This window comes from Hemiscyllium ocellatum, chromosome 3, assembly GCF_020745735.1.
Source record: "Hemiscyllium ocellatum isolate sHemOce1 chromosome 3, sHemOce1.pat.X.cur, whole genome shotgun sequence".
NCBI classification, from domain to species: domain Eukaryota; kingdom Metazoa; phylum Chordata; class Chondrichthyes; order Orectolobiformes; family Hemiscylliidae; genus Hemiscyllium; species Hemiscyllium ocellatum.
Genome location: NC_083403.1, coordinates 88808597 through 88827593, shown reverse-complemented (window position 1 = coordinate 88827593; position 18997 = coordinate 88808597). Strand labels below are relative to the sequence as shown.

The 18997-nt window shown below is 41.9% G+C and overlaps 1 protein-coding gene across 3 annotated transcripts in view; it reads left to right on the top strand.

Annotated features, from left to right (window-relative positions):
* Window positions 1-18997, top strand: part of ift172 (intraflagellar transport 172) — a 242173-nt gene that overhangs the window by 192173 nt on the left and 31003 nt on the right. For 2 of the 3 annotated variants that reach the window (XM_060851638.1, XM_060851630.1), the window contains 4 exons: window positions 1243-1306; window positions 3018-3104; window positions 5683-5799; window positions 11824-11934. In XM_060851638.1, coding sequence (XP_060707621.1) covers window positions 1243-1306; window positions 3018-3104; window positions 5683-5799; window positions 11824-11934 — 379 coding nt within the window. Of the gene's footprint in view, window positions 1-1242; window positions 1307-3017; window positions 3105-5682; window positions 5800-11823; window positions 11935-14185; window positions 14245-18997 lie in introns of those variants that run through there. The other variant, XM_060851645.1, reaches the window with a different exon arrangement.

Below are 18997 nucleotides of genomic sequence, written 5' to 3'. Positions count from 1 at the left end.
GGCTGAACAGGCTGGTGCTGTTTTCTCTGGAGCGTCAGAGGCTGAGGGGTGACCTGATAGAGGTTTACAAAATTATGAGGGGCATGGATAGGATAAATAGACAAGGTATTTTCCTGGGGTGGGGAGTCCAAAACTAGGTTTAGGGTAAGAGGGGAAAGATATAAAAGAGACCTAAAAGTGCAACTTTTTCACGCAGAGGGTGGTACGTGTATGGAATGAGCTGCCAGAGGATGTGGTGGAGGCTGATACAATTGCAACATTTAAGAGGCATTTGGATGGGTATAGGAATAGGAAGGGTTTGGAGTAATATGGGCAGGGTGCTGGCAGGTAGGACTAGATTGGGTTGAGATATCTGGTCGGCATGGACAGGTTGGACTGAAGGGTCTGTTTCCATGCTGTACATCTCTATGACTCTATAACTCTTTTACCACAACTTTAATATAATTCTGTACTGTGGCAGAGAAGCACAATTCTAAATTAAGGTCGAATGATAAATCTACAAGGAAAAAAATTGACGTATCCTTTGTTTTTCTTAATTAGTCAAATAAGCCAAAGCCTGGTCAATTTTTTTCTTGAACTTATTTAGTCTTCAAAGCGATTTAATTTTGTATCTGTATCAATTTAAATAACAGCTTAACGAACTTTATACTGCTAAAGTCTGCTTGATATTTCAGTACTACTAACCTTGTGTTGTTGCTAATAGACTCAATTTCTATTCTCGGACATATGGGCAAAAATGTGTTTGCATAGCTTCATTTCTATTGGTACCACATTCATTACTTGATTCCCTGTGGGCTGACAGCTATGGAGGTGGTGCCCCCTGTCTGCACACAGGGAATCACATTACTTTTTGCTTTGAAGATCTATCAAAGCAAATATTTCCCTCAAAATCTAGGGAGTCAGAGTTATAATAGTGTTGAAGGCTGCTGCATACCTGATATGTAACTTTCAATGAAATGTTAAATTGAAGCCTTGTTCAGGTAAATATAAAAGATCCCATGGGGGATCTCACCTATTCCAGCCACAATTGATCCCTTAAGAAAACCACCAAATCAAGTTGCTGTAATTATTTGTAAATGACAGAGTTCTGCTGCATCTAGTTTAGCTATTGCAGTTCTATAAGAAACACAAATAACTGAACTTCAAAGCTGACTCATTAGTTGTGAAGTGCTTTTGAACATGAGAATGTACAAGGTCCTATTTTAATGTAAATGTTTTCTTCTTCCCCTCATTATTATCCAGATATGAAGATTATGTTGATCAACGCTATAAGGAATATTTGAAAAATCAAGGCAAAGTGGATTCAGTAAGAATTTAATTTCATTTGCACTATAAACTAACATCACATGGATTATTACATGTTCCATAAATCTTTATGTAATGTCTAAATACCAAAGCAGTGTTTTCTTTGGATGTTAGATTTCCATTTTATTTCTTATAAGAAAGAAGTTATTGAAGGGATTTGAAGAAATAAATGTTTTGTAAATTTAATTTTTTGTAAACTTAATTCCTTCTCCTCTGTCAAGTCTTTATACTATGAGTGCAATTTAACAAATTGTGAACTTTGCAAGGAATCTTTCCTCCTGTGAGTACATATCTAGAAATTGCAGAAATCATTGGTGACATCTTCTGGTCAGCAGCAATGCCGTGATTTCCACTGACATGCTGTCTAAGTTGATGCAGCTATCATGGACAGATATGGTGGGTAAGAAAAGCACAGAAGACTTGTCCCATTTTATTCTGTATCTGCTGGCTTAATTCTAGTTTATTACTCTCTGTCTCTTCATATATGTCATTAATTAGATTGGAAGCAATTGAGTGCCAGCACTGATCCTTGCAACATTCCAATAGTCAGAGCCAGCCAGCTTAAAAATGCCTGTTTATGCCCACATTTTGCCTCCTGTTCATTAAGCAATCCTCTATCAATGCTAATACATTACCACTGACTCCATGAGCCCTGATCTTATTTATGTTTTATATGGGACCTTATCGAATGCCTTTTGGAAATCGAGAACTATTATTATAGCTACTGGTACTCTTTTACTTAGCCTACCACCAATCTCCTCAAAAATCTTCAATATGTTTGTCAATAGGATTTCTCTTTGGTAAAGCTACGTTGACTTGTTCTGATTATACTAGGCATTAACTGCATTGTTAAGAATTCCTTAATAATTGTTTTTAACGTTTTCCCAATGACAGTATTTATTGTCCGTACCCAGTTTCCCTAGAAAATCATAGAATTCCTACAGTTTGGAAACAGGCCCTTGGCCCAACAAGCCCACACCAACCTTCTGAAGAATAGCTTTCCCAGACTCATTCCCCTATCTTACATCGGTGTTGGTAACCCACCATCTTGATCTGCTGCCACATAATTGAAGTATTTTCTTTGTGTTGTTCAGGAAAATGTTTCAGGACTTTGACCCAGTATAGTGAAGGAACATTAATATGGCTGCAAGTTGTGATGGCTTGTGACTTGGGGAATTTGCAGATGGTGATGTTCCCAGGCATCTGATGCCTTTATTCTTGTAAGTGGTAAAGATGAGAATGTGGTGGTAGAAAAGCACAGCAGGTCAAGCAGCACCCAAGAAGCAGGAGAATCAATGTTTCGTTTGAATTGCTGTGACAAAGTCTTTGGAGGTAGTGGGAAGAATTCAGATGCTGCACTACATTAAGAATTCAGAAGGCAACAAACTTTCTCCAGCCCCAATTGATTATGGTAAACTTGATCAGAAACTGAATTATGAAGTGCAATGTCAGTATCCCAGCTAAAAGGTACTAAAGATGTACAAGTTACACTGTTGAAAGTTACACTCATTTTAGCTTTGAAGAAATTTTGACCAGCATTAGCTTTTCCAGATGGATTTGTGAGGGAGGGCTTAACGTTTTGTAGATTCTAGGTGGGATTGTGGAATAGACAGAAGTGAAATAAAGCATTCATTTTTGTTTTGTTTCATCCAACTTCAACTCGTGGTCTCTCCATATAATTCTCATATGTTTTCTTTTATGCCTTTTTTCAGCTGGTTGGAGTGGATGTGATAGCTGCACTTGACATGTATGTTGAACGAGGGCAATGGGAAAAATGCATCGAAACTGCTAATAAGCAGGTAGAACAGAAAAACCTTTTTGAGAATATTTTCTATATTATTGACCAAAATTTTGTGCAGTGTGATAAATATTACATTTCCATCTTTAATTTTTTAAAAATCTTTTTGGCATTTAATTTTAACAAATAAAAGTGCTGGTTTATTTATATGATGTGAAATTCTCTTTATATGAATAACCTTCAGTTGAAGGAACTCGTAAGTATTTTATTACAGGATAATGCTTTTTAAAAGCATTGACATATATGTTACCCAAGGTAGATGTTTTACACAAAAATGCAATAAGTTCTTGAGGAAAGTATATCATGAGATATAAATGTTTTATAACTGTAAATGTATCTTCTGAGTAGACTCATCCCATAAAATAATAGTAAGGATCCCAGTTCATGCTGAACCAAAGTTTGTGATTGCAAACTGATAGAGTTTTACTCACATTATTGTAGTACTATTATAATGTAATTCTGCTAATTAAGCTGTGCAATGTTGAACTCGTTTTTCAAAGATTTTATGAAATGAGGCAGCAATACTATTTTTATTGCAATTTAATCTTTATTGAGGTATCAGTGTTTTAATTCCATCAGCTCCTGTGGCCCTTTACTCGATTCCATTTAAAGTGATATGGGAGAGTGTACATCCTGTCACATTGTAAAATAATTTCACAAAAATGGGTAGTTGCATACAGTGAAAATGATTAGAGCTGCTTCACATTATTCCTCAAGTAAAATCATTCATTCAAATGACCCGACTATTTCATTCAACTTTTGTATGATGGGTCCAGGAAAGGAATAGATAATTATAGTTGTCTGCCTTATCTGGGAGGAGGATAGCATCCAGGGAGAGCACTGAGATGTCACAGTCATGAGCATTTTCAAAAAAGTGAACAAGTGGTAACAACTGGGGAATCTTCCATTGTCGACCATTGGAAAAGCCGTTGTCAAGGTCCTCTTCAACTGTTTCCTCCTTGTGACTGAGGAACACCTCCTGGAATCACAGTGTGGCTTCCGTCCATGGAGAGGCACATTTGACATGATTTTCATTGTGCGAAAACTGCAGGAGTAATGCTGAGAAACGAACCTATCCCTGTACATTGCCTTTGACACCATCAACCAGGATGTATTATAAAGCATTTTTCTCTGCTTTGGCTGCAGTACAAAGTGTGTCACCATCCTTTCCTTGTTCCACGATGACATGGAAGTCATGGTAATGACAAATGGCTCCACCACTGACCCATTCCCCATTTGGACCAGTATCAAACAAGGCTGTGTCATCAACTCGACACTATTCTCAATCTACCTTAATGCAATGCTTCATCTCACCCCGACAAGCTTCCTGCTGGAGTGAAGCTAACCTACAGAACTAGTGGGAAATTATTCAACTTCCACCATCTCACTACCACGACCCAAAGTCACCCCATCCACTGTCATCAGGCTATAGCACATGCACATGTGCAAATTCAGAATACAAACTCCAGACCCTCTTAACGAAGGCATATGAGAGCATGGGTCTCACCCTGAACATCCGCAAGACAAGAGTCCTCCACCAACTTGGTCAGGCATTGCAGAGCAAACTCTCCATCATCAAAGTCCACAGGGATGCTTTGGAAAACCTTGACCATTTCTAATACTTTGGGGTGTTTTGTCAATGAAAGCAATTATTGGTGAAGAGATTCAACACTGCCTGCAGTGTGCTAGCGCAGCCTTCGGTCGCCTAAGGAAAAGATTGTTCGAGGTCAACGTCAGATTCGACAACAAGCTCATAGTATACAGAACTGTGTTGATTCCCACCTTCCTGTATGTCCCTGAGACATTGACTGTTTACAGCAGACACCTCAAGGCACTGGAGCAGTATCAGCGATGTTGCCTGTGCAAGAACCTGTGAATCTGCTGGGAAGACAGACACATCCCAGTACCGGTGTCCTCAAGCATGCCAACATGCCCAGCATTGAGGCACTGATCACTCTTGAGCGGCTGAGATGGGCAGGGCATGTCACCCGTATGGCCAACAGGAGACTCCCCAAGTAGGTACTCTACTCGCAGCAATGAAACCACAGGCAAGCCCCAGGTGCATAGAGGAGAAGCTTCAGGGATACTCTCAAGGCCTTGCTGTTGAAGTGCAGAGTTCCCACTGACACCTGCGAATCACTGGCTTTACACCATCTGAAGTGGAGGAGGAGCATGCAAGAAGGCGCGAGTACCTTGAGACTTGCTGTCAAGGTGAAAATGGAAGCCAAGCAAAAACAGCATAAGGAGAGTGCCACCCATCACTACCTTTTGCCCCAAGTTTGTTCGAGTCTGCAGAAACCACATCAGACTGTAGAGCTTTCCACCCTGAGAGTGAAAGGGTGTCATCCTTGTTTGCGAGGGACCACCAATGATGATAACATATGCCAGTTGAGCTCATTTGCTTGTTTCTATTCTATAAGTTGTGTAATGTTCCAGATCTATATATAAGCCAAAAACTAAGTAGGGCCAGAAACTTTGATTTGTACCTGTATGTGTGAAATACTGAAGTTTTCTACATTAATTTTCTAATAGCTGTGACTGTATACTAAAACCTGCATTAACTGTCCTATCTGTTTTAGAATTACAAAATTCTCCACAAGTATGTGGCTCTATATGTTACGCACCTTATCAAAGAAGGTCATACTGAAAAAGCCTTAAATCTGTATGTTCAACATGGTGCTCCTGCCAATACACAAGTAAGTGAAATCAAAGAGGAATTTAATCATTGCAAATTTTTTCAATTATTATCTTGTGAGGTGTTATTGAATGAGTTGTTGTTGTAAAAGTCATATCAATTCAATTCTGAAATAATATTTTAAGGGATTGCAGGTTCCATATGAATACACGATTCTTGGTGAAGAGATTCAACACTGCCTGCAGTGTGCTAGCGCAGCCTTCGGTCGCCTAAGGAAAAGATTGTTTAAGTTTAAAATATTTAGGACTATGAATGAATATTAGAGAATTGTTGAGCAAAATTATCCTCAAATGTTTGCTACAAATAGTCGCATTCAGCAATAGTAGGAAGCAGTAAGCTTGGATAATGGAAAATAAGAATCAAGTTTTCAGCCCAAACATATAGTGCAGAAAGAGAAATGTGAACTTTACCTCTCTGCACCTAAAAGAAACTAGATGGAACAAGAGTTAAAATGCAAGCAGTGCACATGCATTTCCTTTGCTGGCTCTTGGCTATTTGATTCCAGCTATGGCCAAAAGATGAGATGTAAATTAAGATCCTATGATGCGCACTCCCAGTGCTACGAGCGAGTGAGGGCAGGAATAAGAGCAGATGAATGCATGGCTGAGGAGCTGGTGTATGGGAGAAGGATTCACATTTTTGGATTATTGGAATCTCTTTTGTGGTAGAAGTGACTGTACAAGAAGGACAGATTGCACCTAAATTGAAAGGGGACTAATATACTGGCAGGGAAATTTGGGAGGATTTAAACTAGTAAGGTGGGGGGGGAGGGTGGAACACAGGGAGATAGTGATGAAAGAGATCGATCTGAGACGGGTACAACTGAGAATAGAAGTGAATCAAACAGTCAGGGCAGGCACGGACAAGGTAGGACTAATAAATTAAACTACATTTATTTCAATGCAAGGGGCCTAATAGGGAAGGCAGATGAACTCAGGGCATGGTTAGGAACATGGGACTGGGATATCATAGCAATTACGGAAACATGGCTCAGGGATGGGCAGGACTGGCAGCTTAATGTTCCAGGATACAAATGCTACAGGAAGGATAGAAAGGGAGGCAACACAGGAGGGGAAGTGACATTTTTGATAAGGGATAGCATTACAGTGGTGCTAAGGGAGGATATTCCCGGAAATACATCCAGGGAAGTTATTTGGGTGGAACTGTGAAATAAGAAAGGGATGATCACCATACTGGCATTGTATTATACCCCCTAATAGTCAGAGGGAAATCGAGAAACAAACTTGTAAGGAGATCTCAGCTATCTGTAAGAATAATAGGGTGGTTATGATAGGGGATTTTAACTTTCCAAGCATCGACTGGGACTGCCATAGTGTTAAAGGTTTAAATGGAGAGGAATTTCTTAAGTGTGTACAAGACAATTTTCTGATTCACTATGTGCATGTACCTACTAAACAAGATGCAAAACTTGACATAGTCTTGGGAAATAAGGCAGGGCAGGTGACTGAGGTGCCAGTGGGGGAGGACTTTGGGGCCAGTGTCTATAATTCTATTCGTTTTAAAATAGTGATGGAAAAGGATAGACCAGATCTAAAAGTTGAAGTTCTAAATTGAAGAAAGTCCAATTTTGACGGTATTAGGCAAGAACTTTCAAAAGTTGATTGGAGGCAGATGTTCGCAGGTAAAGGGATGGCTGGAAAATGAGAAGCCTTCAGAAATGAGATAGCAAGAATCCAGAGAAAGTATATTCCTGACAGGGTGAAAGGGACGGCTGGTAGGTGCAGGGAATGCTGGATGACTAAAGAAATTGAGGGTGTGGTTAAGAAAAAGAAGGAAGCATATGTCATGTACAGATAGGATAGATCGAGTGAATCCTTAGAAGAGTATAAAGAAAGTAGGAATATACTTAAGAGGGAAACCAGGAGGGCAAAGCGGAGACATGCGATAGCTTTGGCAAATAGAATTAAGGAGAATCCTTTATTACAAATATATTACAAATATATTAAGGACAAAAGGGTAACTAGGGAGAAAATAGGGCGCCTCAAAGATCAGCAAGGCGGCCTTTGTGTGGAGCCACAGAAAATGGGGGAGATACTAAATGAATATTTTGCATCAGTATTTACTGTGGAAAAGGATATGGAAGATATAGACTGTAGGGAAATACATGGCGACATCTTGCAAAATGTCCAGATTACCGAGGAGGAAGTGCTGGATGTCTTGAAATGGTTAAAGGTGGATAAATCCCCAGGACCTGATAAGGTGTACCCGAGAACTCTGTGCGAAGCTAGACAAGTGATTGCTGGTCCTCTTGCTGAGATATTTGTATCATCGATAGTCACAGGTGAAGTGCCAGAAGACTGGAGGTTGGCAAAAGTGGTGCCACTGTTTAAGAAGGGTGGTAAAGATAAGCCAGGGAACTATAGACCAGTGAGCCTGACCTCGGTGGTGGGTAAGTTGTTGGAGGGAATCCTTAGGGACAGGATGTACATGTATTTGGAAAGGCAAGGACTGATTCGGGATAGTCAACATGGCTTTGTGTGTGGGAAAATCATGTCTCACAAACTTGATTGAGTTTTTTGATGAAGTAACAAAGAAGATTGATGAGGGCAGAGCAGTAGATGTGATCTATGTAGACTTCAGTAAGGCGTTCAACAAGGTTCCCCATGGGAGACTGATTAGCAAAGTTAGATCTCATGGAATACAGGGAAAACTAGCCATTTGGATACACAACTGGCTCAAAGGTAGAGGACAGAGGGTGTTGGTGGAGGGATGTTTTTCAGACTGGAGGCCTGTGACCAGTGGAGTGCCACAAGGATCGGTGCTAGGTCCACTATTTCTTGTCATTTATATAAACGATTTGGATGTGTACATAAGAGGTATAGTTAGCAAGTTTGCAGATGACACCAAAATTGGAGGTGTAGTGGACAGTGAAGAGGGTTACCTTAGTTTACAACAGGATCTGGACCAAATGGGCCAATGGGTTGAGAAGTGGCAGATGGAGTTTAATTCAGATAAATGTGATGTGCTGCATTTTGGGAAAGCAAATCTTAGCAAGACTTATACACTTAATGGTAAGGTCCTAGGGAATGTTGCTGAACAAAGAGACCTTGGAGTGCAGGTTCATAGCTCCTTGAAAGTGGAGTTGCAGGTAGATAGGATGGTGAAGAAGGTGTTTGATATGCTTTCCTTTATTGGTCAGAGTATTGAGTACAGGAGTTTGGAGTTCATGTTGCGGCTGTACAGAACATTGGTTAGGCCACTGTTGGAATACTGCGTGCAATTCTGGTCTCCTTCCTATCAGAAAGATGTTGTGAAACTTGAAAGGGTTCAGAAAAGATTTACAAGGATGTTGCCAGGGTTAGAGGATCTGAGCTAAAGGGAGAGGCTGAACAGGTTGGGGCTATTTTCCCTGAAGCGTTGGAGGCTGAGGGGGTGCCCTTTTAGAGGTTTACAAAATTATGAGGGGCATGGATAGGATAAATAGGCAAAGTCTTTTCCCTGAGGTTGGGGTGTCCAGAACTAGAGTGCATAGGTTTAGGATGAGAGGGGAAAGATATAAAAGAGACCTAAGGGGCAAGAGGGTGGTACGTGTATGGAATGAGCTACCAGAGGATGTGGTGGAGGCTGGTACAATTGCAACATTTAAGAGGCATTTGGATGGGTATATGAATAGGAAGGGTTTGGGGGGATATGGGCCGGGTGCTGGCAGGTGGGACTAGATTGGGTTGGGATATGTGGTCGGCATGGTCGGGCTGAACAGAAGAGTCTGTTTCCAGGCTGTACATCTCTATGACTCTATATGGCTTAAGGGTGCAGCATCCAGCATGGACATTGTATAGAGTCATAGACATTCGGCTCATTAAAACCCAGCAGACATCATACAGGCCTTTTTAAAAAAAACAAAGAACAATACAACATAGGAAGAGGCCCACCAAACCTGCACCGATTCCTAATCTTAATTTACACCCTTTACTTATTGTCCATGTGAAGTTTCTATCCCTCTGGTTGTCTGCCATTCAAATGTATATCAAGATACACCTTAAACAATACTAACGTGCCTACTTCCACCATGTCCATTGGCAGTGCGATCTGCTTCTGTGTGAAAAAGGTTCTACACACGTCTCCCCTCAACTCTCCCCCCTTTTGTTGTGAACCCCTCTTGTAGTTGACTTTTCCACCCTAGGAAAAAGCCTTTGACTATCCACCCTATCTATGTCTCATAGTTCTGCAGATCTCTATCAGGTCGCCCCTCAACCTCTGTCTTTCTAGTGAAGACAATCTGAGTTTATCCAACCTCTCCTCATATCTAAAACCCTCGAGACCAAGCAATATCCTGGTAAACCTTCTGCGCAAGCCCCCTCCAAAGCATCCACATTCTTCTGGTAGTCTAGTGACCAGAACTGCATGCAATATTCCAAATATGGACTAACTAAAACTTTATACAGCTGCACCGTAACTTGCCATCTCTTATATTTGATACTCCAGCCAATGAAGGCAAGTGTACTGTATGCCTATTCCACCTGTGTTGCCACTTTCAGGAGTCTATGGACCTTTATGTCCATGCCTCAAGGATTTTGCCATTTTATTTTTAGATTAGATTATTTACAGTGTGGAAACAGGCCCTTCCGCCCAACAAGTCCACACTTGTTGTATCATTCACACCTAAATTTGATCTTCCAAAATGCATCACTTCTCATTTGTCCGAATTAAACCCATCTGCCATTTCTCTGCCCAAATCTGTAATCTACATCCTGTTGTATGTTTTGACAATCCTCTTCACAATCTGCAACTCCATCAATTTTAGTATCATCCCAAATCAGACCAACTATATTTTCCTCAATATAATCTCCACATAGTTCAAACAACAAAGGTCCTAACACAAATCCCAGCGGAACACCATTAGTTTCTCCATTCTGAAAAACACCCCTTCAGTGCTACTCTCCGTATGACCAAGCTGATTCCTTCTCCATCTAGCCAGCACATTTTTGATCCCATGAGACTCTTCCTCTGCCATGACGAACCTTATCAAACATCTTGCTGAAAGCCCATGTAGACAATTTCTACTGCCCTTCCCTCATCAATCATTCTTGTCACGTCCTCAAAAAGCTCAGTTGAGTTGGTGAGACAAAATATTCCCACACAAACCAACAGCGCCAGAGACCCGGGTTCAATTCCCGCCTGTGTGGAGTTTGCACGTTCTCCCCGTGTCTGCGTGGGTTTCTTCCGGGTGCTCCGGTTTCCTCCCACAGTCCAAAAATGTGCGGGTCAGGTGAATTGGCCATGGGAAATTGCCCATAGTGTTAGGTAAAGGGGTAAATGTAGGGGTATGGGTGGGTTGCGGGTCGGTGTGGACTTGTTGGGCAGAAGGGCCTGTTTCCACACTGTAAGTAATCTAATCTAATCTAAAACCCATGCTGCTGTCACAAGCAAGTCCTTTGATCCAAAATGTGAATAAATCTTATCTCTCGTATCTTCTCTTACGATTTCTCCACCACTGACCTGGATTATCTGTTTCCCTTCTTAAATAAAGGAACGACATTGGTCATTCTGGAGCCTTGCCTGAGGCCAAAAACGATGGACAGATATCTGTTAAGGCCCCAGCTATTTCCTCCCTTACCTCCCACAGTAAAAATTATTTACTATTACAAGAGGCATAGCAAGAGCGCTCCTAACAAATGGTTAATCAGAACTGCTTATCTGTCCTCTCCTACTCTAGGTTTGCAAATTCCTCCAAAGTTTTCCCAGTGACTTACAGGTTGCCCTGCAGGGATTGATGCAAGTTCCCTAATATTTCCAGCTAGAAGTTGTAAACTATCTTAGCCTATTCCTGCCATTTAAATGAATCAAGCAGAACTCCTGGGCATTGCACACTTTCATGTCACATAATTTGCAGATGAGATTTTTTTCATTGATAACTTGTGCTTAATAATGAGTCACACCACTGCTTCCTGCTCCTATATGTTTCTAGCTAGATCTTTGAAAAATGAAGAAGATTTTCAAACATTAACGTTCTTTCAGTGATTTAGTTTTGTGATCTGTTTCACTTTTTTTCTTTCATATGCAGAATTTTAACATTTACAAACGGATTTTTATGGATATTATAAACATGCCAGATAAAAATACTGCAGACTCATATAGGACATGGGCTGATCTTCGCGATGTACTCTTCAATCTGGTTAGTGCAGCATAAACTGAATTATGTATATGAGACAAACAATATTGAAACGAATTGTGATTTATACCAATATCTGGATGTCAGAGAGTGTTGCATCATTGTTCTTTATTCTTGGAACTAGATAGGAATCCAGACAATCAGAATAAAAATTGTTTCAATCTGTCAATTTTTGAAAAGGTATGAATCTAAGCAGTTTCAAGTATTCTTTGAATATAAATCCAGAGTATAAGACCACGCTGAAACTATTTCAGAACAAATATGTTTTATCTTTTTTGTACAAAAAGATGAGATCATTTTGATCTCCTCATAGAAAGAAAAATGCAATGACTTCTGCACAATATGATTGTCTTGATTGTGATTCAGCTATCTTGACTTCTGTTTGAGCCCAGATGACAGCCGCTTCACATTTTGTCGTAATGGTAAATAAACAATATTCTCAACCCTGATACAGTTGATACTGTCGCCACTACCAAAGGATAATTTATTCTTTAAATATAACATTGGTTCAATAAATTACAAAAGTTTAATGATTTTGATTATACTGGTTTTGCAGTAATAATGTTGTACCTATTATTTTTCTGGTTGTTCTGGAATGAAGTTTTTGCATATTGTCAATACCAACTGTCCTGCAAAGTGTATAATTTTCTCTTGAAACTAGAGATTTGGCCTTTGTCAGTAAGATTTGAGTGTTAAGGATAGTCTCAGCTTATCCATATGTCCACATTCTCTAGAAGAAAGAGGGATAGGTTGGTTTGGAAGAATGTTGGTTTGGGCAGCACGGTGGCACAGTGGTTAGCACTGCTGCCTCACAGCGCCTGAGACCCGGGTTCAAGTCCCGACTCAGGCGACTGACTGTGTTGGAGTTTGCACGTTCTCCCCATGTCTGCGTGGGTTTCCTCCAGGTGCTCCGGTTTCCTCCCACAGTCCAAAGATGTGCGGGTCAGGTGAATTGGCCATGCTAAATTGCCCGTAGTGTTAGATAGGGGTAAAAATGTAGGGGTATGGGTGGGTTACGCTTCGGCGGGTCGGTGTGGACTTGTTGGGCCGAAGGGCCTGTTTCCACACTGTAAGTCTGTAAGTCTAATCTAAAAAAAACGTAACACGGAAAAGAACTGATACTCAGTTCTTATTTTTTTGCTGTAAATTTCATGTCAACTTTTTTCTGACTTTGTTTTATTCATTTGTGTGAATTGGGTGTCACTAGCTGGCCAACATTGAAAGCCCATCCCTATTTGCCCTTGAGGAGGTGATGGTGCACTGCCTTCTTGAAGCACTGCAGTCCAATTGCTGTGGGTTGAACCACAATGCTGATAGGGAGGGTATTCCAGGATTTTGACCCAAGACTGTGAAGGAACGTGATATATTTCCAAGTCAGGATGATGAGTGGCTTGGAGGGGAGCTTGCTCGTGGTGGTGTTTCCAAGTACCTGTTCCCCTTTCCTTCGTGGGTTTGGAAGGTGCTGTCTCAAGATCTTCGGTGAATTTCTGCAATGCATCTTGTAGATAGTACACACTGCTGCTACTGAGCATTGGTGGTGGAGGGATTAAATGTTTGTGGAGGTGTTGCCAATCAAGCAGGTTGCTTTGTCCTCAATGGTGTCAAGCTTCTTGAGTGCTGTTGGAGCTATACCCAGTCAGGCAAGGGGGAATATTCCATCACACTCCTAACTTGTGCCTTGTAGATGGTGGATAGGCTTTGAGGTGTTAGGAGGTGAGTTAATTGCCGCAGTATCCCTAGTCTCTGACCTGCTTTTGTACCCACTGTTATTATGTGGTGAGTCCATTCGAGCTTCTGGTCAATGGTAATCCCAAGGATATTGACAGTGGGGGATTCAGTGATGATAATATTTCTGAATGTCAAGGGACGGTGGTTAGGGTGTCTCTTATTAATTTCTTATTTTCTGCTATTTTTGTCATAATCTAAAAATGTGCAATTTGAAAAATATGGGTTTAAACATAAAAGGATGTAAACTATAACATTCTCAGTAACATAATTAAACTTGTCAATTGGAGATTGCTTCATGTAATCACTTAACATTTTTGTTAAGTAGCCTTATCCCCTTCAAAAGCAGAGGCCTGGAGTTCTGCCTTTTGCCCGAACTGTGAGCTGAATTTAGATTGTGCTGTCTTAATCATGTGTAGTACAGTCGGTTCTGATATAAACAATAATTCTATTCTCATGCGATCTCACAAAATAAGAAAATCATGCAGTAGCCACACTATTTAAATAATGAACCAGAATTGCATTATAGCCAATACAGATAAGGAAAGTTCGGAGAAAGTGAGGACTGCAGATGCTGGAGATCAGAGTCGGTAGTGTGGTGCTGGAAAAGCACAGCATCCTGAAGAATCCTTTGGGGCCTTGGACAGAGGTGAGGGGAGAGGTGTGGATGCAGGTTTCACACTTGTTGCAGTAGCAAGGGAAGGTGCCGGGATAGGGTGTGGGCTGATCGGGCACGTGGGTCTGACAAGGGAGTCGCGGAGGGAATGGTTTCTCTGAAATGCTGATGGGGTGGGAGAGAAATATATCTCTCGGGTGGGGTCTGTTTGTAGATAGCAGATGTGACGGAGTATCTGGGAGTTGGTGGGATGAAAGGTGAGGACCGGGGAGGTCCTGTCCTTGTTGCGATTGGAGGGGTGGAAGTTCAAGTGCGGAGGTGCAGGAAGTGGAGGAGATGTACTGGAGAGCATCATCAACCATGTGGGAGGGGAAATTGCATTTTTTGAAGAAGGAGGCCATCTGGGATGTCCAATGGTTGAATTGGTCCACCTGGGAGCAGATGCTGCAGAGGCAGAGGAATTCGGAATAAGGGTTGGCATTGTTATAGGAGGCAGGGTGGAAAGAGGTGTAGTCTGGATTGCTGTGGGAGTCGCTGAGTTTGTAGTAGATTTCCATCACCGAAAATGGAGATGCAAAGGTCCAGAAAGGGGAGGGAAGTGTCCAAGATGGTCCAGGTGAATTTGAGGTCGGTGTGAAAGATGTTGGTGAATTTGATAAACTGTTCAACCTCTTCATAGAAGCACAAAGTAGTGCCGATACAGTCGATGATGTAGCAGAGGAAGAGGTAGGGAATGGTGCCAGTGTAGCTGTGGAAAATGGACTTTTCCACGTACTCGATGAAGAGGCAGGCATAGCTGAGGCCCATTTGGGTGCCCATTGCTATCCCTTTGGTTTGGAATGCTTACGTTCTACAAATAATGGTCTAAATTTTTCAATCGTGGTAAAGCTAATTTACATTGAAGAAACATGCATTATAGCAAGACTGACTGTCTAATTTCTCAGGATGAATCAGTACCATTTGGTCAGCTAGTTTGAGAATTTTATTTGTTGCTTTTTAGCAGCCTTGGAACCAAACCTTTTGTTAAGAAAGCATTTAGAGAACACATTTCTAAAAGTTTTACTGAGTATAATTTAGTTTCCACGTGGAAAGAAAGTGATCGTGTTCCAATTGCACAGACATCAAAAAGTGGAAGGAGTGTGGAATGTGTGACATTGGTGGGAGAAAGAGAGACAAAGGCAAAGAAAAGAAGAAATCATTTTTTTAATGGGATGTGGGTATTATTGGCAAGTCCAGGATCTGTGGTCCATCCTAATTGCCCTTGATTTGATTGGCTTGCTAGACCATTTTAGAGGGCATTGAACAGTTAGTCCCATTGCTGTGAATCCATGACCACAAATAGGCCAGACCGGGTAAGGTTGGCAGATTTATTTCCCTACAGGGTATTTGTGAATCAGATGGGTTTTTATAACAATTGACAATGGTTACCTGGTCACTATTACTTTGACCAACTTTTGATTCCAGATTTATTCCTCCAGCTGCCATTGTGGAATTTGAACCTGTGTCCCCAAAACATTAGCCTAGTCCTATGGACATTACCAGTGTTTTTTTGATAATTGCAAAATATTTATGGCAATCTGACCAATATTCTAGCATTTGTAAGACAACAGGAAAAAGAGAGGGATACACACAGAGAGAAAGGCAGACAGAAAATGTTATTTTGCATTCTGACTTGATTTTAAAAAAGATTATTTCAACTTTAAAGGCAAACTAATAGAAGAGGAAAATAGGCGGGGAAGGGGAAGACGGATTCTGATATGGAATCACAGGACCTCTGGCCACCTGCTGTCCATCCTAAAGGAAGTGTGTGGGTGTAGTTATTGCAATGTTCAAATGTTCCTCATATATTAAACCTTTCATTAGAACAAAGAACAAAGAAAATTTACAGCCCAGGAACAGGCCCTTCGGCCCTCCAAGCCTGAGCTGATCCAACTGTACTGTCTAAACCTGTCGGTCAATTCCTAAGCATCTGTATCCCTCTACTCCCCACCTACTCATGCATTTATCCAGACACATCTTAAATGAATCTACCATGCCTGCCTCTACTACCTCTGCTGGCAACGTGTTCCAAATGCCCACCACCCTCTGTGTGCCTTCCCCTCTCTCGTTATTGAATCTTTCATCCTGGGAAAAAACCTGTCTCTATCCACCCTGTCTATACCCTTCATGATTTTGTAAACCTCAATCAGGTGCCCCCTCAATCTTCTTTTTTCTAATGAAAATAAATCTGACCTACTCAACCTTTCTTCATAGCTAGCACCTTCCATACCAGGCAACATCCTCGTAAACCTTCTCTGCACCCTCTCCAAATCTTCCACATCTTTTTAGTAATGTGGCAACCAGAACTGTACACAGTATTCTAAATGCGGCCAAACCAATGTCTTGTACAATGTTAACTTGACTTGCCAGCTCTTATACTCAATCCCCCGTCCAATGAAGGCAAGCATACTATGTGCCTTCTTGACCACTAAATCCACCTGAGCAGCAACCTTCAGGGTACAATGGACCTGCACTTCCAGGTCTCTCTGTCCATCAGCTTTCCCAAGGCTCTTCTGTTCATTGTATAATTCGCTCTTGAATTAGTCTTGCCTAAAGGTATCACCTCACATTTGTCTGGATTGAAAACCATCTGTCACTTTTCTGCCCAACTCTCCAGTCTATCCATATCCTCTTATATTCTCTGACAGTCCATTATGCTTTCTGCTCCTCCACCAATCTTCGTGTCATCTGCCAACTTACTGGTCATACCAACAGTGCCCTCTTCCAGATCATTTATGTATATTACAAGCAACAGTGGGCCCAACACTGACCCCTGTGGAACACCACTGGTCACCCTTCTCCATTTCGAGAAACTCCCTTCAACTACTACTCTCCGTCTCCTGTTGCTCAACCAGTTCCTTATCCATTTAGCTAGAACACCCTGCACACCATATGACTTCACTTTCTCCATTAGTCTACCATGGGGAACCTTATCAAACACCTCACTAAAGTCCATGTATATGACATCAACAGCCTTTCCTTCATCTATCAACTTGGAATCATTCTCATGAACCTCCTCTGGAGCTGCTCCAGGGTCAGTACTTCCTTCCTGAGATATTGGGCCCAAAATTGCTCACAATACAGAGGAACCTCGATTGTCCAAAGGACGTGGACGGGAAGTATTTTGTTCGGTTAATCGAATGCCAGATAATCAAGTGCCGGGTAACATAGATAAGACCTTGCGATCTTGTTTGGAACAAACCGAACTTCAGATAAGCAAATGCTGGATAATTGAGGTTCCTCTGTGCTCGAAATGTGGTCTGACCAGAGCCTTGTAAAGCTTCAGAAGTACATCCCTGCTTTTATATTCCAGTCCTTTCAAAATAAATACCATCATTTCATTTGCCTTCCTAACTACCGACTCAACGTGCAAGTTTACCTTGAGCGAATCCTGGACCAAGCCTATTTGTGCTTCAGATGTCTGAATATTTCCCCATTTAGAAAATGGTCTGTGCCTCTATTTTTCCTACCAAAGTGCATGACTTCACACTTTCCCACATTGTATTTCATCTGCCACTTCTTCACCAATTTCCTAACCTATCTAAATCTAGGGTGTAGGTTTGCTCGCTGAGCTGTAGGTTTGATATCCAGACGTTTCATTACCTGGCTAGGTAACCTCATCAGTGGCGACCTCCAAGTGAAGCGAAGTTGTTGTCTCCTGCTTTCTATTTTTATCTTTCTCCTGGATGGGGTTCCTGGGGTTTGTGGTGATGTCATTTCCTGTTCGTTTTCTGAGGGGTTGATAGATGGTATCTATATCTATGTGTTTGTTTATGGCGTTGTGGTTGGAATGCCAGGCCTCTAGGAATTATCTGGCATGTCTTTGCTTAGCCTGTCCCAGGATAGATGTGTTGTCCCAGTCGAAATGGTGGGTATTTTCATCCATGTGTAGGGCTACAAGGGAGAGAGTGTTGTGTCTTTTTGTGGCTAGCTGGTGTTCGTGTATCCTGGTGGTTAACTTTTTTCCTGTTTATCCTACGTGGTGTTTGTGGCAGTCCTTGCATGGAATTTTGTAGGTCACCACTGATGATGTTACTAAGCCAGGTAATGAAATGTCTGGATATCAAACCTACAGCTCAGCGAGCAAACCTACACCATAAACCCCAACCTGAGCTACAAACCTTCACAAACCTTGCTGTCTAAATCTTTTTGCAGAGCTGAAAATGTGTTGCTGGAAAAGCGCAGCAGGTCAGGCAGCATCCAAGGAACAGGAAATTCGACGTTTCGGGCATAAGCCCTTCATCAGGAATGAGGAAAGTGTGTCCAGCAGGCTAAGATAAAAGGTAGGGAGGAGGGACTTGGGGGAGGGGCGATGGAGATGTGATAGGTGGAAGGAGGTCAAGGTGAGGGTGATAGGCCGGAGTGGGGTGGGGGCGGAGAGGTCAGGAAGAGATTGCAGGTTAGGAGGGCGGTGCTGAGTTCGAGGGAATCGACTGAGACAAGGTGGGGGGAGGGGAAATGAGGAAACTGGAAACCGCCCTCTTAACCTGCAATCTCTTCCTGACCCCTCCGCCCCCACCCCACTCCAGCCTATCACCCTCACCTTGACCTCTTTCCACCTATCACATCTCCATCGCCCCTCCCCCCAAGTCCCTCCTCCCTGCCTGCTGGACACACTTTCCTCATTCCTGATGAAGGGCTTATGCCCGAAACGTCGAATTTCCTGTTCCTTGGATGCTGCCTGAC